Raw genomic sequence first — 23274 nt, 5'->3', positions numbered from 1 at the left:
CCAACTGACCCTTCTTCAGTGAAACTATTGATAATTCGACCCCATTCGCAAACAAAATTCAAAAGAAGTGAAGTCAGTTAAGCCAGATATTCAATCAATTTTAAACAGTGTGGCGGAAAAACTACTACAGTAAACCAAACTAATTCTTCCTACCGGTACTCGGAATTCTACTCTCTAAATCATACCTTTAAATCTTACCCATCGTTTTTTTCTCAGACATGAACGGCTGACTCTTCCTCGAGAGCGTCTGTCGAGGACGGCTCCTTTCCCATGCCACTATCGCTTCCCCCGTTTATTCTCTCGCTTTTGCTTGTCGGCTGGGAATCGCGTCTCGTCTCCGTTGCGAGCGTTTCGTCGTCGTCAAACACTTCCAATTCCATGCCAAAATCCTGCTTCACTTTCTCTATGGTTTCGTCGCTCAGATTTTTCTAAAAGAATAATTCTGCGAGTGATAGTCGTCTGCTTGTCAAATACCTCTTCAATGAGCATCCGTATGACGAGTCTGTGGTGTCGATTTTCTTCCTGTAAGCGCTTGAGCTCCGATTTTCTTGTAATCGTGTGCTCGTTGAGAGATCCCTTTGATTTGCTGCCCATTCTTCCCATGCCAGACATATCCTCGTTCTTGCGAAAGACGAGGAGATAAGCCTAGAAGAATGCCATCACGAGTCAAAGGCACTAATACTATTACTAATAATTACTTTGGGCAGAAAAACGAGTCCAACAATAACGGTTGCCATGAGAATCACCACGGCTCCCGTAAGTGCATAGGAAAGTCCGGGATCGGAAAGAAAATTGAAGGCGAAGGCGAGTATACACGACACAACGGTATTGTAGACGGACAGGGCAATGAAACGCGAATCATTCAGGGAGACGATTTTGACTTTACGAGTGTCAAACGCGAGGAAGGCGCCAAATGCCAATATGATGGCCTTGTAGGCCAAAATAATGAAACCCCAGCGATCGCTGTTGTCACTGCGGCAGCGAAGATAGAATTGCTTTGTGCGGCTTCCAGGCTAAATAAAAACAAAGGAAATAAAATTACACATCGCTTTCAATTAATTGTCCTCACTGTAGGAGAAAAATAGTCTCGGTGCTCTTCATAAGGATCAATTCCCAGCCAGAGACTGAGTAGAATAACGTCGATGAGAAGAAGAACGCCCACAATGGCAAAGAGTACGTGATCCGTCTAGACAGGCAGTCGTTTTTACACACAAGTGGCTGTTATGTACATGTATAGTTGATTGTACCAATTTCAAATTTCGCTGACCCGCTTTGGATCTCTTCATTATCATGCTGACTCTCCACGTCTTTGCGAACATACTTCCAAAGGCGAGAGAAAAGCCAAAGACCAAGAAAGCATTTCGAGCCTACTTGGCACATTGATGAATATCTAGATTAAATAAATAAGTCGTTTGTTTCTTACGGAACAACATCGCAAGGAATTGGCGTCGAATTCAAAAAATTGTCCGTTGAATCCGTTTAGAATAACGGAAATGTACATGAAAATGACTCCAATTCCGATTAGATAATTCATACGAGGGCTCGACAATTTTATAATTCTAAATAACGAATTCGTTACATAGTTCCAACTTCATTTCTCTTTACCGTTTTTCCCTATGATAGAACGTAAACGCAAGAAGAACGATAGCTAGAATAATGCCAAGGGCGTCTATCGTTGCAATGGCAATGAAGATAGCTGAACTGGATTGCTTCAATTCATCTTCAGGAAACGCTAAAGGCCGTTCGCCTCCTATAATACAGTACTAGATACGAATTACAGTGAGGTGAGACTTTTTACTGATCCAGGGAACATTTTTAAACATGTCAAATCCCAATTTGGAATTATTATAGGTCCCAACTTCTTTGGATGTCAAAATTGAATCCTCTGTTGGCATCGTCGCGTCTGCGAGCAAACGGCGTGAAGAGCGGGTAGAGGCGAGAGAACGTTCGACTTACTGTTGCTGTAATAGTGGTAATAAATTTCAACTGTTCCTGGCTCTTCACGAAAAACAGTTGAGTTGGTAGAATTGAGGTTACGGTTTTTAAACTGGACATAACCCTAAAAGAAGGAACAACTATTCGCCGTATTTTAGGCCGTACGGCTTTAATTAAGAATCAATGGTCACGGGTTCATTCGCCACATTTTACGCCGTACGACCTCAATTAATACAAATCGCAGCGTTCTCTATTATAGATAGTTCCTACACTGAAAGGCAAGCGGGAGGAGGGGGGGGGGGGGGGGGGGGGGAAGGGGACCCGGAGAGAGAGCGTACATTGTATGCACTTACAATCAAGCCGTTGAACGAAACTTCCGTCGTCAGAGTGTCATTCAAAATTTTGGCCACCGCTTCGTCTCCATACGTGTAGTTGTCAAAGAGTGTTTCATTCGATTTCAATGCCCTGTCCAGCATTAACGCAATGGCAACGACAGTGTCGTATCCATAAGCGGCGTATTTTTGAAACGTTTCGCCAGTCGTCTTGTTGAATTCTTCCTCAACATCCCTAATAGTCTGAAAACGTAGAAAAAAATTAAAACTTCTAAAACGATATCATAGATTAAATTACTTGTCCCGTTGGAACCGTGACGTTTATTTGTGTTGACAATTGGGTGAAGTCAAACGTTAGGTGACCATTGAGCGTCTTCTTTATTTCGGCACGCGTGCAATTGGCTTTGGAAGAAGCTGAGTTCATAGAAGGGAGGTACCACTCTTTGCTTTGAAACCAACCAACAAAAATCCACACATACGTAGGAGAATCCATACCCATTTTATTAGCCTATAAAGCAAGTTTTTAAAAAGGATAAAAGAGACAATCTCTTACCCTGCAGACTATTTGACGTCCAGTTTCCTCATAAAACAGACCAAAAATAATCTTGATTTCAGATTTCTAAAAAAAACTGTAATGCCTAATACAAATGATCAATGATTTCTAACTTTAATTTCGTCTATGACTTCCTGAACGTTAGATACAACGCTACTAGCGGACACCAATCGTATCTGGACCTTTACGTCAATATCTTGCAATCTTCGTCTCAGATCTTGAGACACCTGCGATTCACAATAGAGTCAAAAAATTTCATTGCAATGATTATTTTTACAAGTCGAAAGACTTCGGCATCTTCATAGAGAATATAGGCGTGTGTCCAATTTTGTTTGCGCACAAAGGCGGCCCTCGGAGGATTAAGTCCATATTCGGACGGCAACAGTTGATGATAGAGAGGATAGCGATTTCGATCGTCCAATGCAGGCGAAGAAGAAAGAAAATTGAACTAAAAAAAGCACGCACATCACAGGAGAAAACGTCATTCTTTGACGTAGTAAATAGTTCGTGTGGGAAGTAAGTGAGGAAGCTACTATGGGAACCGGAAGCAGAAGTTCAGTTTACCTGCAACAACTGGAAGTACTTTGTCGTCTCCGCTAGAGGCTGAGTCACTATGGAACAGCCTTCCGCGATGATGGCAACAAGCTTGTCGTCCATATCCAACTGCTCGTACATTTGATAATTGGCCAAGCCGATGTTACACTGCCAAAGAAGGTGCGATGACACGCTATTTTTAGCAACGAAACCACGCCTCTATCCCTTTCGTTTTCGCCTCCTTACGTTCGATGCGTTCGTTCTCAAGCGCAATTCGTAGTCTTTGAGTATAGTATCGTTGTTGTTGATGTGATCGACGGCCAGTTGGCAGGCCACGTCCGAATTCTTGACGACCCATTCGTCGTTTTCGCCCGTCGGAAGGAGCGCCGCAATGTGGAGGGGCTTCTTTGCCGATCGGACGACGACGATCAAGGCGAGAATCCACGGATAAGCGACAAAGCAGCGCCACTTGCGCATCGTTTCTGGACGACGACAGTTCCGCTCTTGACGTACGCTACGGGGATTCTTGTCTAAGTGACGCACGACGCTCCGCCTTGCTCGTTAGTGTCACCTGTTCACAGTTAATTAATTGGCAGGGTGTTTGGAAGGTGTCTGGTTATCAATCGAGAGTGAAAGAGGTATTGATTAAATACTGTAAAAACACGGAAAAAATGAGGTGGCTCTACACTATACGCCATCCCTGTTCATTGCACAAACAGAAAGACAAAACCCACTCTTACGCCTTAGTCGTAGTCTTCATCCAATGGACGTTTGCTAAACGCACCTTCAATTTCTCCACTTTTGGCGCTTTTTCTTGTATCAAACGATGACGGAGACCCAGAATCCCTGCGAATGATGAATTTGTGAATTATTTGAGTACATGCAACCAGACTTACATTCTGCTGAGAATGACGAGAGGGCAGACAACGGCAAGAATAGCAAAAATAGCAAACCCAGCAATGGCAACAGCGGCTATGATTGTGTCGTAATTTGGACAATCTTCCGGTGGATTTAGATCGGTGCTCTGACGGAATTTGTCCTGTTTCTCCACAAACGTGTCCGAATTCCCTAAGACTACAATTAGAACTGCCCTAGTGTAAATCATAATTTCTTACGTAAGTTTACTGTAACGTCTACGATACGTTGATTGCCAGCTCGATCTAGAACTCGAATTTCCGCCACAAAGGGCCCAGGTTCTCTTTCTTCTTTGGGTCCCGGAACAAAAGTGTAGGGACTTTCACACGAAAAGAAATCCGGCTCCGTATTCTTTACGTCGTATCGTTTCTTTATACTAAATTCGGAAAAATAGGAATTTTAACGAGAGAGCACTGTCCAATTTACCGACAAAAGAACTGGCTTCCCAATTCTCCAGCAAATGCTATGGTGACGTTGTCGTTCATTGAAACATTAATACTGGGAAAAACTTCAACAATTTTAATTGGATCCGTTTGAGTGTCCAGAGTAAAGCGAACTATAGCCGGGCTTTGATCCTCGTTTCCCGCCAAATCAACGGCTTTGACGGAAAACTCGTAGGTGCCATCCTCGAGGAACGAATAGGACATGTTGCCTTGAAAACCAGCACCGAAACACTTTTCAAAATTGCAATGCGAAGTGCTTCCTATTATGCTCGGACAAGAATAGGAAGGGGGCACGTGATCGTAGAGAGAAACGCGATCCAGTCGGCATTGGAAACTACAAAAAACGTCTAAATACATACAGTGTTCATTATATAAACTTACCTTTCAATTGGATTTTCGTCGGAAAAGTAGAAAAATTTGACGTCATCGATATTGTTTGTGTATTCCGGAGTTGAGTACTGAAGAGCCGTGCGAGGATCTTCAATATCTTTTAGCAAAAACTCGTCAAAATTATGTCTGATTTATGACGTCATCAGTCGAGTTACCTATAGACCAGAAGTAGCGAACGTCAGGCGATCTGTTTCCCCATTGGTCAAACACGTGATATTTGAAAATGTACTCTCCATCAAACTAGAAAATTGCAATGAAAATTTAGCGTGATATTGTCTGAAATTGATACTTTTCCGTCTCTTGGTCCAACGTAGGTTGATGTGTCAAACGTGACTAACTTGTCGCCTGTTATTTGATACGTCGTCTGACTCAAAAGTGGCGAAACGCAGATCCACCACGTTTCCTTAGAGCTCGTTGCGTCGCGTCGCCTCACGGAACAATTTGCACCCGCCCCGGGAAAAGGAATACTAGAGGAGCTTCCATAAAATGTTTTTCTAAATATTTACAGCTCTACTTGCCTTAGGGTGAAGTTCGAAATCAACGAATTGGCTATTTGGGGTGGAGTTGTGACGATTTCCGCGACAGGTCCATTTCCCACTGAAAAAAACACATCGTATTATTTCATATCAGAATTTTTCAATATTACCGAGTCCTAGTACGTATCCGGGAAGATTGGTCGAGACGTTATTCGTATTTCCAAAAAAGTCAGCGGCCCGAACCTTTGAAATGCGTCATAGCCAGATAATTTAACTGCCTATTTTCGCCTAACCAAAATCCGATAGAGTCCTCCAGTGACATTTGAAAAAACGTAAGAGGGAGAACAGTCCGTTGTTGACGTCTAAAAACACGAATTAGTAGCTAAGAGTTGATTCTTTGACGTCATCATTTTGCCTTGTAAAACGCTCTCTTTCTGTAGTTGTACAGTTCAAGTTGGCAAGTGTAGGTGCTATCCTTCGCAAAGGACGTAAGAGTGAAGGTGGGAGAGTTTATCCAGCGCAAAACGTTAGGTCGGGGTATTTTATTGACAATGTCGTTCTCCGTATTGTTGAAATTCAACACGGGAGGCACCAAATCTTTAAAAATCAATGAGATGGTGTTTTTAAATGTTGAGCTGGCCTACCTATTTCCCATGTCCAGCTGGTTTCTTTACCCGTATTTCCTGCGCGATCTTTAGCTCTAACTTTCATCACGTGAGGCTTGTCAATGTATCTAATCGTTTGACCGGCCTAATAGTACGAATTAAATTCATTAGTAGACTCTGCAGTTCTGAAACTCACAATTGTTTTGAATTGTTCAACGGTAAAGGTAATAGCTCCCCAGCTATCAACAGTCGTTGCATAGAACGGTCGAACGGAACAAGAGAGCCACAAGGACCTTATTATAATCATGATAGGAGTTCTATACTTGGTAGTAGGATCGATCTACGTACTGAATGTCGGTGTATCTGTCGCTAATGTATTGACACTCGTAAGTCGACAGAACGGCTGACGAATTGGCCACAAAAGTAGCCGTTAGTTGATTTGTGTAGGGATCGGGTTTGGAGGCATAAACAGTCGCAGGGCCAACCGTATCTACGCAAATATTAGCCACGTTTTTATCGGTTTGCTGATTATGACTTTACCGATTGTAAATACGTAGAAAACTTCAGGAGATATATTCCCGCCTTCGTCAATTGCTCTCGCGTAGAAGGTGTACTGCCTGTCTATCAGATTTGCGTAAACGTACGTGTCGCTTTCGCCGGGCGCCAAGCTCCTGCGAACGGAGCAACGTTCCCAAGGAAAAACAGTCACATTTCCCTTCAGAATATACAACAATTAATCAAACTACATAACGATAGAGAGATCGTCTTACGGAGATGAGGCGGCAGTAGAGAGTTGCTTTGATTTCAGTCGTAAATCTAGCGTGGGAAATTTAAAAAAAAGTTTGGCATTTCATACTTCGATTTTCTCACGTGAATTTCGCGGTAGGATTGTTTGTGTAAGCCGGAGGTCCCCAAATTCTCGAATGAGACACGACAGGTTTAATTAAATCTTAATATCAACGCGTCTTTACCAGACTTTCTCTCGAATTTAATCCATTACCTGTAGTCCACGAATACTTCACCTGAGGTCCCTGATTTCCAACAAAATCAGTCGCCACAAGTATAAATACGTGATCGCCCTAGAACCTCGTTATCGCAAAAAATCTAACATTCCTTAGCGCGCCTACGTGTGTCAATCCCGTAGCCGTAAAATTGTAAAAACCCGAACTGTCAGGCGATCCCCCGCAGGGAACGTTTGCTCTCGAATCGATCATGCACGTAAACGTGGGAGGCTCAGCCAGGTAATTCTCCCCCGTCGTCCAAACAAACAATTCCGACGTGTCGTTATCAACTCGCTAATAAAATTATTTAATTCAAGCACGTGCGCCTCTTTCTAGCCACTCACGTCTGGCGTTGAAATTATCGTTACGGTCACGTCAACACGATCTACGTATTAGATTTATTGGCACTTGTTAATGTAAAGGTATTATTTTTAGTATTATTATTACCAATTTCCCAGGTGAAAGATACTGGGGCAGCAGCGTTGCCTGCTTCATCCACGGCTCTTACGTAAAACGTGTGAACTTCGCGTTTTCCGGCGTCCACAATATCAGTCACAGTCTGAGGACTAAACGTACAAACTGTTGAATAATTATTTGATACAAATTCAAAGGGTGATTTGCCTTGAACAGGAGGACCAGTTTTCGCTGTCCATGTGACATTGAAACGTGCAATGGGGCGAGTTGCACGAACTGTAAAGGTCCACACGAAACGCATTCGTGTTGGGATCAGTTCGTGTGATGTACTGATCGGTTGCGAAGAAATTGAACGTTTTATCACTGAGAACATACAATCAGATTGTTTTGTACGCGACTATTGTGCACTAACGGAGATTTCGTCAATTTATCTGGAGGCGAAGCGAAATTGGTGGCCATCTTGGTGACAGGGGCATAGCGATCTATTTTACAGAAGCGTAAGCGCTAAAAAAGGTTATTAGTGGATGATTTTTTGCCTAGAATCCAATCAAATGTGTTGAATTTCCCAATGTTTCCTGCGCCGTCCTTCATCTGGACTCTCAACGTGTGGGGCCCGCTGTCCAGTTCATTGTTAACCGCACCGGAAACAGGGAAGGACTTGGTCGCTTTGCAAATTAAAGTATTGCACTATTTCGTTTTCTAACATATGGGTCGTACCAACGATGGTCGTCTCCGAGCACGGAAACGAAGCAAAACTTGACGAAGGACGTTTTATTTCGCACAGGTACGTCACTCCGCCAATTTCAGGGACTAAATCAACATCACTACCGAAACTTATTGTGATAAAATTATAAACCTGGCGGAGAGAACGTGAATGTCGGATTCGGATTCGAGCTCGGATTGGCGGGGTATGCATTGATGTCGGGAACGTTGGGAGGACTCCGATCTTTTCAGCGCGCATTTATCATTTAATTATATAGCTGATTCTTATTGACTTACCAACTGTCCACGTGTATTTCGTCATTATTTTAACGTTCTGACCGTCTATGACTCCGAATTGATTTTGCCTGTTGTTCGCCAAATCGGTAGCAATTATTGTAAAATCGTAATCGCCCTTCAAGCATTATCTATCGCTATTTTTGGCTATTTTATTAATCAATATTTACTTCTGGTTGAGGAGAAGACGGGCTCCCGTATTCTTGAGGATTGCTAATGGTCCCGTCACAAGGACTGGAGGCGCCTTGATTTAATCGGCAAGCAAAAGTCACACTAAATTAGCCAGTGACGTCAAATTCTTAGTATTGACTGATAACACCCACCCGGCTTCTTGCGATTCAAAAGTGAATGTGGCAACGTTTGCTTGAGTGTAGCGATCCGGAAGAGATGGGGCCCCCAAACGCGGCATCGTAATATCCGGCAATTTACGATCTAAACTAAATCGTGATTTCTGCTAAATTGCCCCATAGAATATAAAGTAACCGATATTGAAAGTTGCCATAATTTTTGCAGAATTTTTAGCCAAGTCTACAGCCTGAAAAATACAACAAATGTGACGTCAGCTAGATATATTGACAAAAATCCTTACCGTCACATTGATCCTATACTTGATGTCTTGCCCGTTAACGGCGAGATCTTAAAAAGGAGTTCATTGAAAAACCCTCTATCTGTAAGGTTTTGATTTCTTTACTTGACGCCGTAACAGCACCGCTAGTCTGCCCATTGTAGATAGAACAAGACGACAGCGACCTTCTATTATTCACTCCAGATAGAATGTCCAACGTGCATGAATACGTTCCCATATTTTCGTCGGAATTAACTCGAAACCCTTCGGTTACGGAGCTAACAAACAGCATTCACTTTGAATTTACGTATGATTACACGTCTCTTACTCAGATTGCAATTTGTTTCCATTTATTCCTGAATCAGCGCTCGTGAATTGCAGAGAGGGCGGAGTTGTATCAATTGTCCACGTGATCGTATTCTTGGGACCAAGATGGGTCAATGAGGTCGACTATTTAATTATATAATTAAACCAGCATGCACTCACGTGATCATAAAGCGCTTACGTAATATTGCACGGTGTACGTATGCACACCTTCGGCCAATCCGCTATGAGAATCGGTTCCAGACGCGCATTGCGGCGTGGGACCTCCGGTATCAATAGCGCAACGATACGTGTCGTATAGGCTATTGGCCTTATATATCAAAAGCAAAATCGATTAGTATTCGGCTTCAAAATGCCTTTACATAAGCATACACTGGTTCCCGTGATTTTAAATGTAAACGAAGTGGCTTGGGTGAAAGAATCCGAGGGCGTTCTCGTTACAGACGGCGTTCCTGCCGCTGCGTGCGCAAACACACATGTGCACGAAATTCTTAGGTTTTGATGCCGATTTTTCTGCGCGCTATTATCACTTACACTGAAGCTGAGCTAAGCGCAAAAACGCCGCAAAGAAAACGAGCATAAACGCTCGATTTGATCCCATTCTTGCGATGTGAAATTCGAGGTTGGGCGTGGCCAAAGAAATGAAGCAGATATTCGCTACCTGTTCATTGACGCCTCAGTTTTGAAACAGGAAAATCGTTTTTTTGATACCTATGGAAAGCCCTCTTGCACCGAACAGCAGACAAGTCTTCCCTTCGCAACCGGCTCCACCCACCAAGTACGGAGAGCACGATGCCACGTGATTAAGGTGATAACGCCAGTCACCTAGGGAATGGACGCTCTCCCCGCGCTCCTACGCCTATTTTGGGTCACGTGAGAGATAACAGCATTTAAATATTAACGAAAGGCTGTATAAATAAAGGGCGTGCTATGTTTCTATGGCTGGATTAGAAGGCTTGCCGAGCTTTGCTAGTCTTTCTTCGTCCTTCATTTTGGGCGCTTCTGTTCGCGTGTGCCAAACTAGTATCTACTCACAAGAACGCATATCATAAAATATTAAAATCTGACTATTAAAAGGGGCAATTATATTACGTATTCTTCCAGCTAACCTCAGTGCAATCTTTAGCCAATGGCTCGGCGTCTTCCTTACGAAGAATGGGCTCCAAGAGAGACGACTCCAGGTATCCCCTTGCAGCATTGGGATCGATCCGCGCGCGTTTATTTCTCACCAATTCGGCGAGATTGACGGCAAAGCCGGCCATATCAAGCGGAAAGGGACGCTCCGGATGCCACGCCGTGTGCCAGCCCGTCACAGCCCCATTCAAACAGACAGGACCCTCGAAACGAAGGCCCCCTGTCAATCCGACGGGCCAAACAGACACGCGACGCGTTTTGCGCATCTGGAAGGAAATTCAAAAGTGGAATTAGTACGCGCCGTCCAAAAGCTCGCCGATAAATATCAATTATAAGAGAAAATTGTCTAAGATTAATATTGCATGCAAAGCCGACTATATTTACTTCTTCAAAGATTCGCACGTCGTATGTATTGTCGTCATCTGCAAAATAGACCACGCCCCCTTTATCTGCTTTATTCTGCACGAGATATTCAATAGCAAGATTTCGTTGCTCCACGCCGCGCGCCTTTTTCCAGCGCGGTTCGTCGGCTCGAAGTTTTCGCTGGGGCGCCGTCGGAATCGCGAGGTGCGTGTACGTCAGACCGGATGTCGAAAGGAAACGGGTCACGAGACTCGTTTTTGACGGCGAATCCTCGACGAGGATCCAGTGGAAATTGGGCACGTGACGAAGCGTCTGTGCAAGTCGCGTGAGATCGGCTTTCTGCGTTAGGCGGGCGTACGTCGGCGTTATAGCGTAGATCGTCGATTTGGTGTTAGCGCGCGTCACGTGCGAGTCGTTTTCGATTTTTAGCCGATTTCTCTCGGCAACTATACGTTTTAGGTCGGCGTTTGCTATTTCTAATGCTTTTTCCAACAATCTAACTTGCTCGCAGCACGATCGGTCTATTTTTCGACGTGTAGTGAGCGAATGCACGCGCTAGACAAAACATCGCTTACCTTGCCTTTGCGTTATAAAGAAGCATCCGATACTAAACGAGAGAACGCATAAGACGCATACAAACGTCTGCTTTCGCCTTAGGAAGCCGAACGCGCAGCGAAACAAAGACATTCGATTGCTGTAACGCACACTAGGCCTTAGTTGTTATACGGGACCTGCTACGTTCGATTCAAATCGTCGAAAAGGACGAAAATGCCGTCGAAACTCGACGACTACGACATAATAGGAAAAATTGGTAGCGGATCGTATGGAACATGTAAAAAAATTCGACGAATAGCGGACGGAAAGGAAGATACAGTGTAACGTTTGTGTAACAACTCGAAGAAAATCGTCTTTTAGATGCTCGTTTGGAAAGAATTAAACTACGGCGAGATGACAGAGCACGAAAAAGAGATGCTCGTCTGCGAAGTCAATCTTTTGCGCGAGTTAAAACACGCTAACATCGTTCGTTATTACGATCGCGTTATCGATCGAAAAAACGCCGTTATTTACATCGTAATGGAATTCTGCGAGGGAGGGGACTTGGCCGCTTTCATATCGAAGCAAAAAATCGAAAGGTTCGAGTCGTTTTGCTACGTTCTCGCGATAATGCTATTCTTACGGCATCGCGTTGTCTCCTAGGAGATACGTGGATGAAGACTTCGTATGGAAAGTCTTTCGTCAGTTGTGTCTAGCGTTGCAGGAGTGTCACAAAAGGCGAAAGGGCGGCGCCGTAATGCATCGCGATCTCAAACCGGCCAACGTCTTTCTTACCAAAGAAAATGACGTCAAATTAGGCGATTTCGGTCTAGCGCGCGTTCTTCGACACAACACGAGTTTCGCGAAGACTTTCGTGGGGACCCCCTACTACATGTCTCCGGTAGATTAGGAATGGCGCATTTTACCAATTAAAAATCGTGGAATTACATAGGAACAAATTAGCGAGGAGGCATACAACGAAAAATCTGATATTTGGTCCCTAGGGTGTCTTCTCTACGAACTATGCGCTCTAATGTAAGAGAAGCCTCAAAGGTCGTATTACCTTATTGCTGAGAGGTTCCCTATGTGTAGTCCGCCCTTCAACGCTGCCAATCAAAAGTCGTTGGCCGTGAAGATTCGCGACGGTCGCTTCCGGCCGCTTCCTGAGTGCTACAGCGACGAATTGGCTCGCTGCATCGGATCGATGCTACGAGTTCAGGTTAGAATCTCGGATTGCGACGATGCAAACGGATTAACGGTGGCCCACAGCGAGATAAACGTCCGGGTATCGGGGATCTGTTGAAATCGAGCGCACTAACCCGCCATCAAATGGACAAAGAGTACTGAAAACTAACGCTATACCACATTCTAATTCTTTTGGGGTCTTAGAAAAGCTAGTTTGAAAAGACGGGAAGAAGATTTAGATAGACGGGAGGCCGCTTTAGATGAACGCGAGAAAGAATTAAATAGTAAGAAGACTACTAATAAAAAAAACGAACTTCTTGAACAGTAAAATAGGAAGGGAAAAGGCCTTGATTGAAAAAGAAAGGAGTGCTAAACCCAGCCAAAAATTTACTGTCTATGGTTAGAGCCTTTAGAACCCGTGAGTAAACTTAGATCTGCTTGCAGAATCGCCTCATGAATTAGAAGTCGTTGAACGGCCCAAAAACGGTAAAAAAGGAGCGAAAATGTTGCAGCTACAAGAGAACGAACTCGCTCAGAAGAAACGCGTTACTTTCAGCGATCAATTCGAGAGAAAGCCTCTCGCCAGCGAAAACCAAATACCATTATTTAGAAAAGGACTTCGGTTTTAGAAGCAGTGGCAGAACTGCATGAAATTTTAACAATTTATAGGTCGGGTACTATGATAGGCGCATTCTAATAAAAAAATTGCTTTGCAGTTGCAGTTTTGAGCGAAGAGCTGCGTATCGGTTGTGCATAAGGGAACTTAGGGGACTGATAATACAGCTGAAAAAATATGAGACGACTTACGGCTCTTTTTAGTCATCGCCGTCGTCCACACTTGGTCGGGTCAAAGTCACAATAGGCGTGGAAACTTGTCTCCGCTGTTTTCTCGTCTTTCCGTCTCCTTCTCCGTTTCCATCCGGCGCCGTAAGTGGACGCCTCAATGCCAGGTTGCCTAATGACTTGGATCGACTATACTCGTCGTCGTCGCTCGGCCTAGAGTGAATCACGGCGGGCGATGCCGGCATACCGTCGTCATCACTCGAAGAACTGAGGATTTCTTCACCAGACGCTCCCAGTAACCCGGGCAACGTATCAGGACGCTTTGGAGCCACGCTCGATTTCGTTTCTTCGGAAAATTTCTTTTCGATGTCCGTGACGTCGTATCCGCCTCGAGAACCTGGAGACGACGATGAATTCGAGGACTGCGGACTGTGCGGCGAGGGAGAAGCATCTCTTTCAGAAATATGACTGTGAACGCGAACGGGTACAAATCGAAGATATCTCTCCCTTCCCGCCCCGCCCGGTTCGTAGTCCGGTGTCAAGGCGGGTCGCGACGGAACCGATCTTTTAAGTATGGACGATAATTGAGGCGAGCCGCCGGAGGGACGGGAGGAGGTTCTAGCGCGTGGCTCACTGCCGTCAATAAGCGGAGATGGGCGATAAAAGGACTCTTCCTCGCGGACGCCTTGGAGTGTGACGTCAAGACTCCGGAAAGGTTGTCTCGGGCTGCCCTAAAAATAAAAAAAAGGAAAAATTCAAACAAACCCACATTTTTCGTTATTTACTTACCACATCTCCTTGCGTCACATCGCTCATCGATCCCGGTTGCATATTGTTGAAGTCAATAGATGACTGTTCAGATCCCCGTCTCGTTCTGTCCATCTCAATTGCACTCCAACGCTTTGGAAACGGCCCGTCCGGAATCGCAGACGGATCATACGACATCGTCATGGAAAGTTTTCTTTTTCCTTCTCCGCCATTGCCCGGATCCAACATCGGCAGCGATTGCCTCCGATGTCTATGAGCCCGTATTTCCTCCTTCTTCTTCCGCAATCTAAACATAGACTGCCGAAGCTCTTCCTTCCGTACGGTTTCCGGATTAATCATGTCGTGATCCATTCCCTCGACGTCGTTCTCGTTCACCTCCATTTGCCGTTGCAAGTGATTATAATAAGCGATGCGATTCGCCATCAACTGGGCGCGATGTTGCAGATTCTCCGCGTTCATTTTGCGACGATCGCGTCGCGATAGTCGACGAAACGACTGGCGATCGAGAACGCCGCCGGGCGACGACGGCAGCGCCGCGTCCTCGTTCTGTCCCGGACAATAGACGCTGTGCTGACGATTGAGCATGAGATGGGATCGCGTCGCTTGCCGTTTCAAGTTCGTGCGCCCACGTTTCGGCCCGATGACTTCGTCCTCGAGCTTCGTGATGTCTTCTTCGGAGACTTTGTGACGTTGACGTATTCCCTTGTGATCTTGAAATCGTCGGAGCGTTCCCGAGTCTTCCGGTGCGCTTTCTTCGCTTACGGCGACGGCTGGGCCCGTTTCGTCGTCGTCCGAAGAGTCGTCGGGCGTTACGACGTTTATGACGTCATCGTCGTCTTCGAGTTCGATTCCTTCTTCGTCTTCTTCGGCTTCTGCTTCTTCGCCTTCTTCTGCTTCTTTCGCGAGATCGTTCTCGTAGAGCCTTGGGTGTCAGAGATAGGGAAGGGGGGTTTTAATACGTAAACGATTACGTACACTCTAATTAATATACCAATTTAGCGAAGAAGAAATTGGTTTAGTGAAATCAAAGGGGCGACTGAAAGATTAGCATATTAGTTGTTAGCAAGATTAGCGTTAGCGATTAATTAGTGCCCTTAGCTCTAATGTGTGAATTCCTACCTTATTTTCTTTCGCATTCGCCACTGATAGAACATGTCTCTCAGACTCAATCCAGACATGTTCTTTTTCAGGGAAACCCAAGCAATAAAAAACGCAACAAACGTCATAACAAGAATGATCTAAACGCATGGTACACAAGCAATTTAGACTACTGTTTATTCTATTCTTACCAGGAGACCAAGAAATGGCTCAGTTTTTTCAAAACCAAAATGTTCAAGCCAGAATTCGCCTGTTGTCGGATAGCACTCGGTTGTCGAATCAAAATCACATCCTACGTCAATTCCGGGCATGATCAAACGCATCATGCTGGAATACCCGTAAAAATTCGGATTGATATAGAACAGCCAAGCGTAGCTGTGAGACCCCAATAAAAATCAAGCGCGCATTTAAATTCTATTTTCTTACTAAGGTTTCATATCGGGTTTAGGTATGAGAAAGCCTCCTGCAAAGCCCGCCGCGCAGGACGTGAGCGGCGAAATCCTGTGTCCGTGCACGGGAAAAAGACAGACGATCATTATAGCTATAGACGTCCAGACTTGATTGAGAGCCAGCGTATATAAGCCGATTTGAAAAAAATCAATGAAATTCCAAAACTTTGGCTCCAGTACCTGAAAAAATTCCAAAATAATTAATTAATTTTTTCAGAAAGGGGTTCTGCTTGCCATTAGATAGAGAATAAGCGTGCAGAGAGTGAGGGGAAAAGCGGATATGGAAACAAAGCGAAAGAACGTCTGTAGAAGAATTTCGTGCGAGTGACCGATTCCGTCCGCTTTCTCGAGCTTGTACATCTAGAGCGAACATTCCATTCTCAGTTCTATAGACCACACTACTCTCTTTATACGTCAAGAGCTTTGGAAAGATGCGTGTACACGGCAGGAAACATGAATATGGAGCTGGAGAAGGAGTAGACGCAAAAGACGGCCATGATGAGAAGAGAGGTCTGCGCTTGCCAATAGGCGGAGCCCAGAACGAGCGCATAGAGCAAAAAGATCAGCGGAAGATAGATGGATTGAGCCAAGCCGCTACGCATCGCCGCTCGCGTTTCCAAAACGAAATAGCGATTTTTCCAGCCGCTATCCTCTTCGACAAAGTTTCCCCTACTCGTAGAAAAACTTATTTAATTCACCGCTTTATAATCGATTTATTTTGAACTTGCATTTCTTTTGTCTGGCTGTTTCGACGTCTCGCTCGGCGAACGGCCGCCTTGACGGCTTTCGGTTCATACGAACGATTGTAGTAGTCCAAAATTGCCGTACGATAGCGCTCGCTGCCGAGAATATCCATGATAACGTCTAAGAAAGGACGCTCCTTTTTAAGCGGTTCAATTCTTCGCTCTGCGTTACCTGCGGGATTCTTGTTTGCCATTTCTAAAGTGGGAGCGTCTCCCTCTAGCCGAGCGAAGTGGTAGGCCTTTAGAAAGAGAGCGGGAGCTTCCATGGGGGCCCCATAGTAGGCAACCTATATGAAAGCCATATAAATAAATTACTAGAATGCGTTAATAATTATTTAAATTATTTTTTCTTCGTATAACCGATTAAAATAATTATGACGTCGTTACCTGGCCTTGACAGAGAAACAAAATGACGTCGAACATGTGAAAGATCTCCAAACGCGGCTGGTGTATGGTCAGTAAGACCATGCGTCCACTTCTGGAAACGTAGCTCAAGTGCTGAAGCAGTTCCATAGACGAAGCGGCGTCCAGACCCGATGTAGGTTCGTCTAGAAATAGCACTTTGGGCATATTGAGCAATTGAATGGCGACACAAAGTCGTCGTTTCTAAATATCCCCAAAGACTTGTTATTATAATAACTAAAATTTTCAAACCAAATCAACGTACCTGTCCTCCACTAAGCCCGGGCCCAGTTAGCCCGCCTACAACGCTGTTTTTCAACGAAGCCAATCCAGTCTGAATTTATTATGATAATTAATTATTAAAATTACTCTCTTCGTGTTTTACCTCTTCTATAACTTGTTCCACTCGTTCGAATTTCGCTTCGGCTGTCATCGTAGACGGAAGACGCATAAACGCGGCGAGCGTGAGATTCTGCCGCACTGTCAACTCCTCGTAGTAGGGAATAGCCAGCTGAAGAACGTAGCCCGTGTGACGTATGTACCAGTTGCGAATCATCGAAAATGAAACCCCATTGACGAAAATTTCTCTCTGGAAAGAAAAGAACGTACGTAGATAAATGAAGGGGAGCTGAGAATTCTTCTTACCCCACTGTGGTCTTTTCGCCGGCCCGTCATCAAATCGAGAAACGTCGTCTTTCCGCAGCCGGACGGACCCATGATAGCGACGAGTTGACTCGGATTAAAATACCCCGAAATTCCGCTAATTATCGTTTTCTCTCGTGGCACATTGGGCGGACCGTCCCACGACTTTTCCTTGGTGACTGACTTGGGAGGTCTCAACGGGACCCCGTTCTGTTTCCCATTAGGGGCCCCTTCCTGAGCCGCTTCTCCGTTTGAGTGGCCGTTTTGAGGAGATCCAACGACGCTTTCCTTTCTCTCTCCCGTTTCTACGTCAACAAAGTCTGTCAAATCGATGGCGTCACCTTGCTGACTCTGAGTCCGGCAGCTGGAGTTCGTTCCACAGGTAAAGATTTTCCTGAAGAAGTTTGCAACGGCGTGGCTGCGACTGTAGAGGAATTCCTTCGTAGAAGATCTGCCAAGTGCTAGAAAAAATAAAAAATGCGTCATCTCAAAGATAACCACATCCAGGAGGAAGAACTATTTCTACAGCTATTTCCTAGAAGCCTCTCTCCGCACATTCCCTTGATGGCCTCATATGACTTCAGTAAACGTTTTCTAAGAACCCCGTAAGGATTCATCACAAACAATGGGGGCGGCTTTTAACTTATACAAATCTCTTAACTCTTCAAGGTCTGTGACTAAACCAGAAAATCTTTTTATGGTCAGGAATGATTTTAATTGGAACTTCAATAACATTCCTGTGGTCGCGACGTTTTGCCTTATCGCTAATTACGACTTACAAAGTGTTCTCGAGCCTGAATCGGAGTCGTTGTCGCCCGCAACCATGCCCATCATTTCGCGCGACTCCTCCTCCGCGGCGAGCTTCTGCTCTTGAATTTTCTTCGCCTGAGCGTACGCTTCAGGCGAGAGCTGTATACTGTACTTCAAATTCAAGCACGCAATGCCAATTGCGTCAGAAGGAGAACAAACCGAAAGCTAAAATAATTGAAAAATTGTCAAAATTTAATAATTAATTGCGCTTACCTGTCTAGATTTTCTCTTCTGCGTTTTCCTGTCCAAATCTAGAAATTGCTGCTGATCTTTGATCAGCCACCGTTTTCTCGCAATCATGAACGCCTTAAAAAGCAAGGCGACGCACGTGATGAACAAAATAATCGAGTCGAGCAAAAACCCGACCCAAAAGCCCCACGTATCGTTAAGAATTCCAAGTCGAACTTCCTCGGGGCAATGCTGATTACAGCGCGCTCCAAAACACGTGTCGGTGAGTCGCACGGGCTCGCCGCCCGTTCTCCAGCGCCGATTCCACTCGTGAATCGCACACTGCAATGTCTGCGACGTTCCCGTATTATTACGTGGAATTTTCACCTTCTGCCACGTGGACGCTCGAATGGAATGCCGAAAATAACGCGTGTCGCCGAGGGTATCGCTGAAATTCGACGAATTCACCGTGCCGTTGAAAAGGCTTCCGGGCTTCCAGAGATTCGACGTGGCGAGATAGACGTGCTGAAGACAGGAGGGAACAAAATAGGACATATTTCGCGAATCGTGTTTCGCCAAATCGAGGCTGAAATTCATGGCGCCGCCGTACTCCGCTATTGTCCGAAACGCTTCCGCGTACTTGACCTTTAATTTCAATTAGCTCATTCATCATTATCCTCATAAATTTCGATTACTTGCGTCGGTTTGTCTTCCAATGCGCGAATCGACTCGGCGACGATGTACAAGTCGTAAAGACTGAATATAAAGAACGTCGGAACGTCGGGAAAATCGTACTCGGTTCGCGGCTCCTTGGAGAGCATGCATCTCGCCGAAACGCAGCACGGATATCCGGCACTCTCGTCTCGACAAGGCGGATGGAGATCGTAAAGCGTTTCGGCGCGAAGGAAATCGAAATCGAAATTTGCGACGAGATTATTATCGAAATTGATGAACCACGACGAGTCGAGCATCGTGGAGAATTTCGGCGCCGGACACCGGGGATCGGTGAGTCGGTTCTTCAACCATCCGGCGTGATTGAGAACGCCCAGACCACCGGCGCTGCTTCCCGCCAAAAGAACCTGGGTGAGAGGGGAGTAAGCGGCCGCGCCTTTGCGGATACCGAGCATGCATAATGAAACCAAACCCAGCAACGGGGAACCAAAGAAAAATATGCCGTCGCTATGTATAGCTGGCCAAACGTGGAAGCAGCGTAAGTGCGCTTGAATAAGCGTGGACAGGGAATTAGAGGAGGATCGGAGTAGAAAGGGAAATGAGTGTAGTAAGCCAACTAAATATCTATCTCGTAAACAAAGGCAAATGAACGTGGGAGACTCGCGACGGATGGAAGGAGTAGAAAGGGCAGTGGGCGCCAAGGATATGAACAGAAATGTGAGAAAACACTTGATAGAGTTCAGTGACGGTGAGCGCGGGGGAATCGAATTCAGCTGGGGCCCCTTTGTACTTACCTCTTGGGCGGTGCAGCCGTCAAAGCTGTCTTCGAGCGCTAATTCCTCGACGATCGTACGAAAGATGACGAGACCGCGAAATGCAAAGTGATTCCGTCCGTCCGACGCGTTGTATGACGCCGCAAAATCCTCCGACGTCCGACTCGCACCCCACGGCGATCTCCCGATCCACAAGTCGCTCGAGCAATAGGGCACGAGAACGAAATTGTAGTCGTAGTAATCGGGATTGGCGTACGGACTCGAATCGAACAAATCCGAGCCGACGATCGTCGAATGGTTCCTCACGTAGTCGCGCGACGACATGAGTTCGAACTTCTCTTCGTAACGCTCGTTGCAGTCGTCGACGCTACCGCACCCGCTACCGCTCTCCAAAAAGACGATCCATTTGCGACTCGACTCGCCGCCACGCCGCGCTTTGCTTATATAATAAACAGCGGGCGTCAAGTCGTTGCAGACAGCGCCGACGCCCGTCGCGTTGTTCACTTTTCGCAGACGGAATTCGGTTCGCTGAGGCTCATCGACGTCGATTGTCGTGTTACACGGCGATTCGATTGTCAAAGCCGCCGAGCGATGCGATACGTTTAGATAGGAGTTTAGGACGAGTGCGAAGCATATTGAGATGAAGGAGGCAACGTTTGCCATCCCTCGCTATCCGAAAATCGAATATCTACTCTTTGAGAAGGCGAAGCCGGCCGTAAGGTGGGCGATTTGCGGCCGTCGTCACCGGTCGATGCTACAGTGTGGTCGGGAACGTTCGAATACGCCTCCTAATATCCGCATTCAGGTATTTGAGTGGGAGCGGGTGGAGCGACAAGCATATCCGGCCAAGCCTCTGGATTTGTTTCGGTTCTGGTAGAAACCTGCTTCTAGGTGATGTGGAGTTGCCACAATTCGATTTGAGAGTTGAAGAGGAGTCGTGATTGTGTTACGAGTGTCTATTCGCTGTAAGACTGTCGACAGGTAAAGAATAGAACGGAGCACTTCAGTGTTAGTCTTTGTCTCAAATTTTTTTATCTCCAATTTGCGTTGGAATGTTTGGAGTAGTCGCATGACCGACATGACGCATCTATATGGCGATTGCGAGCGATTGCACGAGAAAGTGCAAATAGGGTCCGGCCCCTTTGAGAAAACTGTCTTCGAACCAAACAACTTGTCTGGTCCCTGGGTCAAGAGACACTGCCCTTGGCAAGGCGGACGAAGGACAATGTCTCTTGAGCGTTCGCAGTCATTTATGAAGCAACTGTGTACCCATACGCCTCCGTAATTGCCTCTCTGCATGCGTGATCGCGCGTGATTACGCAGAGGTGGTAAAATGCAAATCTGAAAGAAGGAGGTTGCTTAGTAGTGGATGAGGGCCCCCTTTGGGGAAACGTGTGACTTCACTCCTTTCTTATTCTTACTGAGGATTTTTAGACACGAGGGAGCGTACAGGGTTCAAGTAGTTACAGGGTGCCATAAAACGAGGCGCTAGGAGCTAATAAGGACAACTCTACGAAATCGAATCCTCGATGGAACATCAAAAAATTCCGATGTATTTTTCAGACATCCCTTCTGCTGATAGTACGTCGTCTAGGACGAAAACGCAATGTGCGAAGCCCCAAAGCAAATTACGTGCGACCATTACTCAGCTAGACTACAGCAGAATGTGACCGACTTTCGAGAAGTGGTCATATTCGTCATCACTTACACCAAATTAGCCTGGGATTCGACAAGCTGTCGCAGAATGGTCTTCAGTCCTTTAGCCTTACTTTAGTAGCGCACTTCAGTAAAATTGATTACGTAATCGGTGTACAAAGAGACGACGACGGCCGACGGCGCCTGTGACGTCCCGATGCTTTATCTCGCCCTTGTCGGTTTCTCCTTCGCTTTCATCTGTCTCTACTTCCTTTACAAGACGGATAGAAACCTGACCCTTTACCTACGATCTCGAAAACAGGGCTACTACAAAGACAAAGTCGTCTGGCTAACAGGAGCGTCAGCAGGGAGTGAGTAGCAGTACATATGCAGTAGTACTGTATGCCAAAAAATGTCTCATAGTTGGCTTGGGCCTTGCTAAAGTCCTATCTGAAGACGGTGCTTTTTTGATCCTATCCTCCCGCCACAAAGACAGCTTAGAAAAGGCTCGATTGAGCTTGGCTAAGCCGGACAAAGCGAAGTGATAAGGACAATCCGAGATTTGATACAGTGTATCTTATCATATATTGTAGAGTTTTACCATGTGACTTGAACGATAACCCATCGCTCACAGGCATTGGAGAGAGAGCCAAGGCTCTCTTCGATCGTCCTATCGACGTCCTGATCAACAATGCTGGGATATCTCATCGATCATACGTGGAAACGACATTGGACTCAGTCAATCGAAAGATAATGGAGGTCAATTATTTTGGGGCTGTAACAATCACCAAGGCAGTGCTACCAGGTAATTAAATTTGCTAATTAATTAATAGAGAAACCCGGAATTGTTATTGTTAGATATGCTTGAAAGAAGGCAAGGGCAAATTGTGAACATCAATTCCCTTTCTGGAGTGGCTTCAACTCCAAGCCTTGCTTACTACTGTGCATCTAAGCATGCCCTTATGGGATACATGGAGGCTCTGCGATTAGAGGTGATTTCTTGCAAATTAAAAATTGCTGTAATTATCAGGTTTTTTGTGTAAGGTTTTTTGTCGAAATGTTTCAGTTGTTGACATTTTGCCCGGGCCTGTCCAGACGGAAATACTGAAAAAGGCGATGAGGTTTGATGGAACTCCACGTGGGGAAAGTCTTGAAAGAATTGATAATGGCATGTCTCCCAGAAGGTACCCCTACCCAAATGAGTTGATCCCCAACTTGCTTAACTAATAGTTGACCCCTAGGTTTGCTGAGATTGCTCTGGCGGCCATGACTAACAATGTGAGAGAGGTAGGAAAGATATATTTAGCGTGAAACGTGAGAACTAAGTTGGGCTGCTGCATACCCTAGTCTTGGATTTCTGCAAACCCAGAATTGGGTTTTACTTACATTGCGAAGTATTTTCCAAGCTTGTCTGGAGTTATACTGGAGCTGAGGCAGAAAACGAAGAAGCGTAGCTAGGCTTGCATCGACTCAATGCATAAAAACGCACTTTTTTGTCTATTCACGACGTCATCAAGACGTAAGCAATCCGCGATGGCTTTATTTGTGTCGTGCGTAGTCCTCGATCCACTGGCCACGGCACTATTGAGGCGCTTACGACGCCTACAACGCCGCAACGAGAGTGCTGACTGA

At 45.6% G+C, this 23274-nt stretch overlaps 6 protein-coding genes across 8 annotated transcripts; 2 read left to right on the top strand and 4 right to left on the bottom strand.

Moving 5' to 3' along the window:
• Positions 1 to 5: 5 nt before the first annotated feature.
• Positions 6 to 3874, bottom strand: LOC136199294 (gamma-aminobutyric acid type B receptor subunit 2-like). The gene is made up of 16 exons (XM_065989472.1): positions 3601 to 3874; positions 3385 to 3522; positions 3098 to 3268; positions 2934 to 3047; positions 2821 to 2886; positions 2566 to 2775; positions 2289 to 2510; positions 1957 to 2059; positions 1799 to 1903; positions 1606 to 1750; positions 1424 to 1559; positions 1248 to 1367; positions 1070 to 1186; positions 699 to 1013; positions 475 to 645; positions 6 to 428 (listed from the first exon to the last, which is right to left on the bottom strand). The coding sequence occupies exons 1-16, from the start codon at positions 3829 to 3831 to the stop codon at positions 213 to 215; spliced, it is 2580 nt and encodes an 859-aa protein (XP_065845544.1). The 5' UTR covers positions 3832 to 3874; the 3' UTR covers positions 6 to 212.
• A 96-nt stretch (positions 3875 to 3970) lies between these two features.
• LOC136199070 (uncharacterized) lies at positions 3971 to 10328 on the bottom strand. The gene is made up of 37 exons (XM_065989173.1): positions 10195 to 10328; positions 10018 to 10144; positions 9856 to 9941; positions 9665 to 9793; positions 9488 to 9609; positions 9286 to 9437; positions 9184 to 9230; positions 9078 to 9129; positions 8918 to 9026; positions 8765 to 8867; positions 8598 to 8712; positions 8455 to 8544; positions 8316 to 8408; positions 8135 to 8263; positions 8011 to 8080; positions 7806 to 7961; positions 7632 to 7750; positions 7529 to 7569; positions 7311 to 7478; positions 7184 to 7262; positions 7054 to 7132; positions 6954 to 6999; positions 6724 to 6898; positions 6532 to 6673; positions 6380 to 6476; positions 6223 to 6328; positions 5994 to 6175; positions 5872 to 5940; positions 5749 to 5821; positions 5621 to 5699; positions 5392 to 5569; positions 5258 to 5342; positions 5094 to 5199; positions 4696 to 5046; positions 4470 to 4645; positions 4251 to 4422; positions 3971 to 4200 (listed from the first exon to the last, which is right to left on the bottom strand). The coding sequence occupies exons 2-37, from the start codon at positions 10082 to 10084 to the stop codon at positions 4098 to 4100; spliced, it is 4146 nt and encodes a 1381-aa protein (XP_065845245.1). The 5' UTR covers positions 10085 to 10144; positions 10195 to 10328; the 3' UTR covers positions 3971 to 4097.
• Positions 10329 to 10359: 31 nt separating this feature from the next.
• On the bottom strand, positions 10360 to 11676 carry LOC136199076 (galactosylgalactosylxylosylprotein 3-beta-glucuronosyltransferase 3-like). The gene is made up of 4 exons (XM_065989180.1): positions 11556 to 11676; positions 11002 to 11501; positions 10593 to 10883; positions 10360 to 10510 (listed from the first exon to the last, which is right to left on the bottom strand). The coding sequence occupies exons 1-4, from the start codon at positions 11665 to 11667 to the stop codon at positions 10412 to 10414; spliced, it is 1002 nt and encodes a 333-aa protein (XP_065845252.1). The 5' UTR covers positions 11668 to 11676; the 3' UTR covers positions 10360 to 10411.
• Positions 11677 to 11718: 42 nt separating this feature from the next.
• On the top strand, positions 11719 to 13425 carry LOC136199075 (serine/threonine-protein kinase Nek2-like). The gene is made up of 9 exons (XM_065989179.1): positions 11719 to 11844; positions 11896 to 12113; positions 12178 to 12415; positions 12467 to 12549; positions 12607 to 12733; positions 12784 to 12854; positions 12904 to 12983; positions 13033 to 13098; positions 13144 to 13425. The coding sequence occupies exons 1-9, from the start codon at positions 11749 to 11751 to the stop codon at positions 13326 to 13328; spliced, it is 1164 nt and encodes a 387-aa protein (XP_065845251.1). The 5' UTR covers positions 11719 to 11748; the 3' UTR covers positions 13329 to 13425.
• Positions 13318 to 21784, bottom strand: LOC136199068 (uncharacterized). 3 transcript variants are annotated; one of them, XM_065989170.1, is made up of 19 exons: positions 21716 to 21784; positions 20029 to 21348; positions 19258 to 19641; positions 18608 to 19207; positions 18364 to 18559; positions 17588 to 18045; positions 17328 to 17531; positions 17208 to 17276; positions 16928 to 17146; positions 16713 to 16827; positions 16526 to 16661; positions 16211 to 16466; positions 16032 to 16157; positions 15775 to 15977; positions 15540 to 15723; positions 15370 to 15488; positions 15242 to 15286; positions 14272 to 15172; positions 13318 to 14213 (listed from the first exon to the last, which is right to left on the bottom strand). In XM_065989170.1, the coding sequence occupies exons 2-19, from the start codon at positions 20668 to 20670 to the stop codon at positions 13515 to 13517; spliced, it is 5556 nt and encodes a 1851-aa protein (XP_065845242.1). In that variant the 5' UTR covers positions 20671 to 21348; positions 21716 to 21784; the 3' UTR covers positions 13318 to 13514. The 3 variants fall into 3 exon arrangements, with proteins under 3 accessions (XP_065845242.1, XP_065845241.1, XP_065845243.1); XM_065989169.1 differs by having other exon boundaries at positions 21429 to 21737; XM_065989171.1 differs by lacking the exon at positions 15242 to 15286 and having other exon boundaries at positions 21429 to 21736.
• A 1-nt stretch (position 21785) lies between these two features.
• On the top strand, positions 21786 to 23176 carry LOC136199078 (dehydrogenase/reductase SDR family member 7-like). The gene is made up of 7 exons (XM_065989184.1): positions 21786 to 22013; positions 22066 to 22183; positions 22236 to 22447; positions 22501 to 22634; positions 22687 to 22826; positions 22884 to 22929; positions 22990 to 23176. Exons 1-7 carry the CDS (start codon positions 21860 to 21862, stop codon positions 23098 to 23100), a joined length of 915 nt encoding a protein of 304 aa, XP_065845256.1. The 5' UTR covers positions 21786 to 21859; the 3' UTR covers positions 23101 to 23176.
• Positions 23177 to 23274: the final 98 nt, after the last annotated feature.

The sequence above is a fragment of the Oscarella lobularis genome, chromosome 20, assembly GCF_947507565.1.
Source record: "Oscarella lobularis chromosome 20, ooOscLobu1.1, whole genome shotgun sequence".
Lineage (NCBI taxonomy): Eukaryota > Metazoa > Porifera > Homoscleromorpha > Homosclerophorida > Oscarellidae > Oscarella > Oscarella lobularis.
The sequence above is the reverse complement of the archived record's forward strand: the minus strand, read 5'-3'. Positions and strand labels throughout refer to the sequence as shown.

What these genes read in the sequence shown, in the direction of transcription:
- LOC136199294 (XM_065989472.1), bottom strand. Translation starts at nt 3,831, where the DNA reads ATGCGCAAGTGGCGCTGCTTTGTCGCTTATCCGTGGATTCTCGCCTTG. An exon ending in TCACGGTTCCAACGGGACAA is followed by an intron (nt 2,511 to 2,565) that starts GTAATTTAATCT and finishes CTACGTTTTCAG; the next exon opens with ACTATTAGGGATGTTGAGGA. An exon ending in TTCTATCATAGGGAAAAACG is followed by an intron (nt 1,560 to 1,605) that starts GTAAAGAGAAAT and finishes TTCGTTATTTAG; the next exon opens with AATTATAAAATTGTCGAGCC.
- LOC136199070 (XM_065989173.1), bottom strand. Translation starts at nt 10,084, where the DNA reads ATGGGATCAAATCGAGCGTTTATGCTCGTTTTCTTTGCGGCGTTTTTG. An exon ending in AATCCTACCGCGAAATTCAC is followed by an intron (nt 7,000 to 7,053) that starts GTGAGAAAATCG and finishes TTCCCACGCTAG; the next exon opens with ATTTACGACTGAAATCAAAG. An exon ending in TCTACTGCCGCCTCATCTCC is followed by an intron (nt 6,899 to 6,953) that starts GTAAGACGATCT and finishes TATATTCTGAAG; the next exon opens with GGAAATGTGACTGTTTTTCC.
- LOC136199076 (XM_065989180.1), bottom strand. Translation starts at nt 11,667, where the DNA reads ATGTCTTTGTTTCGCTGCGCGTTCGGCTTCCTAAGGCGAAAGCAGACG. An exon ending in ACGTGCGAATCTTTGAAGAA is followed by an intron (nt 10,884 to 11,001) that starts GTAAATATAGTC and finishes ATTTCCTTCCAG; the next exon opens with ATGCGCAAAACGCGTCGCGT. An exon ending in TGGCTAAAGATTGCACTGAG is followed by an intron (nt 10,511 to 10,592) that starts GTTAGCTGGAAG and finishes TCTTGTGAGTAG; the next exon opens with ATACTAGTTTGGCACACGCG.
- LOC136199075 (XM_065989179.1), top strand. Translation starts at nt 11,749, where the DNA reads ATGCCGTCGAAACTCGACGACTACGACATAATAGGAAAAATTGGTAGC. An exon ending in GACGAATAGCGGACGGAAAG is followed by an intron (nt 11,845 to 11,895) that starts GAAGATACAGTG and finishes ATCGTCTTTTAG; the next exon opens with ATGCTCGTTTGGAAAGAATT. An exon ending in ACGCGAGAAAGAATTAAATA is followed by an intron (nt 12,984 to 13,032) that starts GTAAGAAGACTA and finishes ACAGTAAAATAG; the next exon opens with GAAGGGAAAAGGCCTTGATT.
- LOC136199068 (XM_065989170.1), bottom strand. Translation starts at nt 20,670, where the DNA reads ATGGCAAACGTTGCCTCCTTCATCTCAATATGCTTCGCACTCGTCCTA. An exon ending in TGGAAGACAAACCGACGCAA is followed by an intron (nt 19,208 to 19,257) that starts GTAATCGAAATT and finishes TTGAAATTAAAG; the next exon opens with GTCAAGTACGCGGAAGCGTT. An exon ending in TGTTTCTCTGTCAAGGCCAG is followed by an intron (nt 16,828 to 16,927) that starts GTAACGACGTCA and finishes GCTTTCATATAG; the next exon opens with GTTGCCTACTATGGGGCCCC.
- LOC136199078 (XM_065989184.1), top strand. Translation starts at nt 21,860, where the DNA reads ATGCTTTATCTCGCCCTTGTCGGTTTCTCCTTCGCTTTCATCTGTCTC. An exon ending in AACAGGAGCGTCAGCAGGGA is followed by an intron (nt 22,014 to 22,065) that starts GTGAGTAGCAGT and finishes AATGTCTCATAG; the next exon opens with TTGGCTTGGGCCTTGCTAAA. An exon ending in TGGAGGCTCTGCGATTAGAG is followed by an intron (nt 22,635 to 22,686) that starts GTGATTTCTTGC and finishes TTTTTGTGTAAG; the next exon opens with GTTTTTTGTCGAAATGTTTC.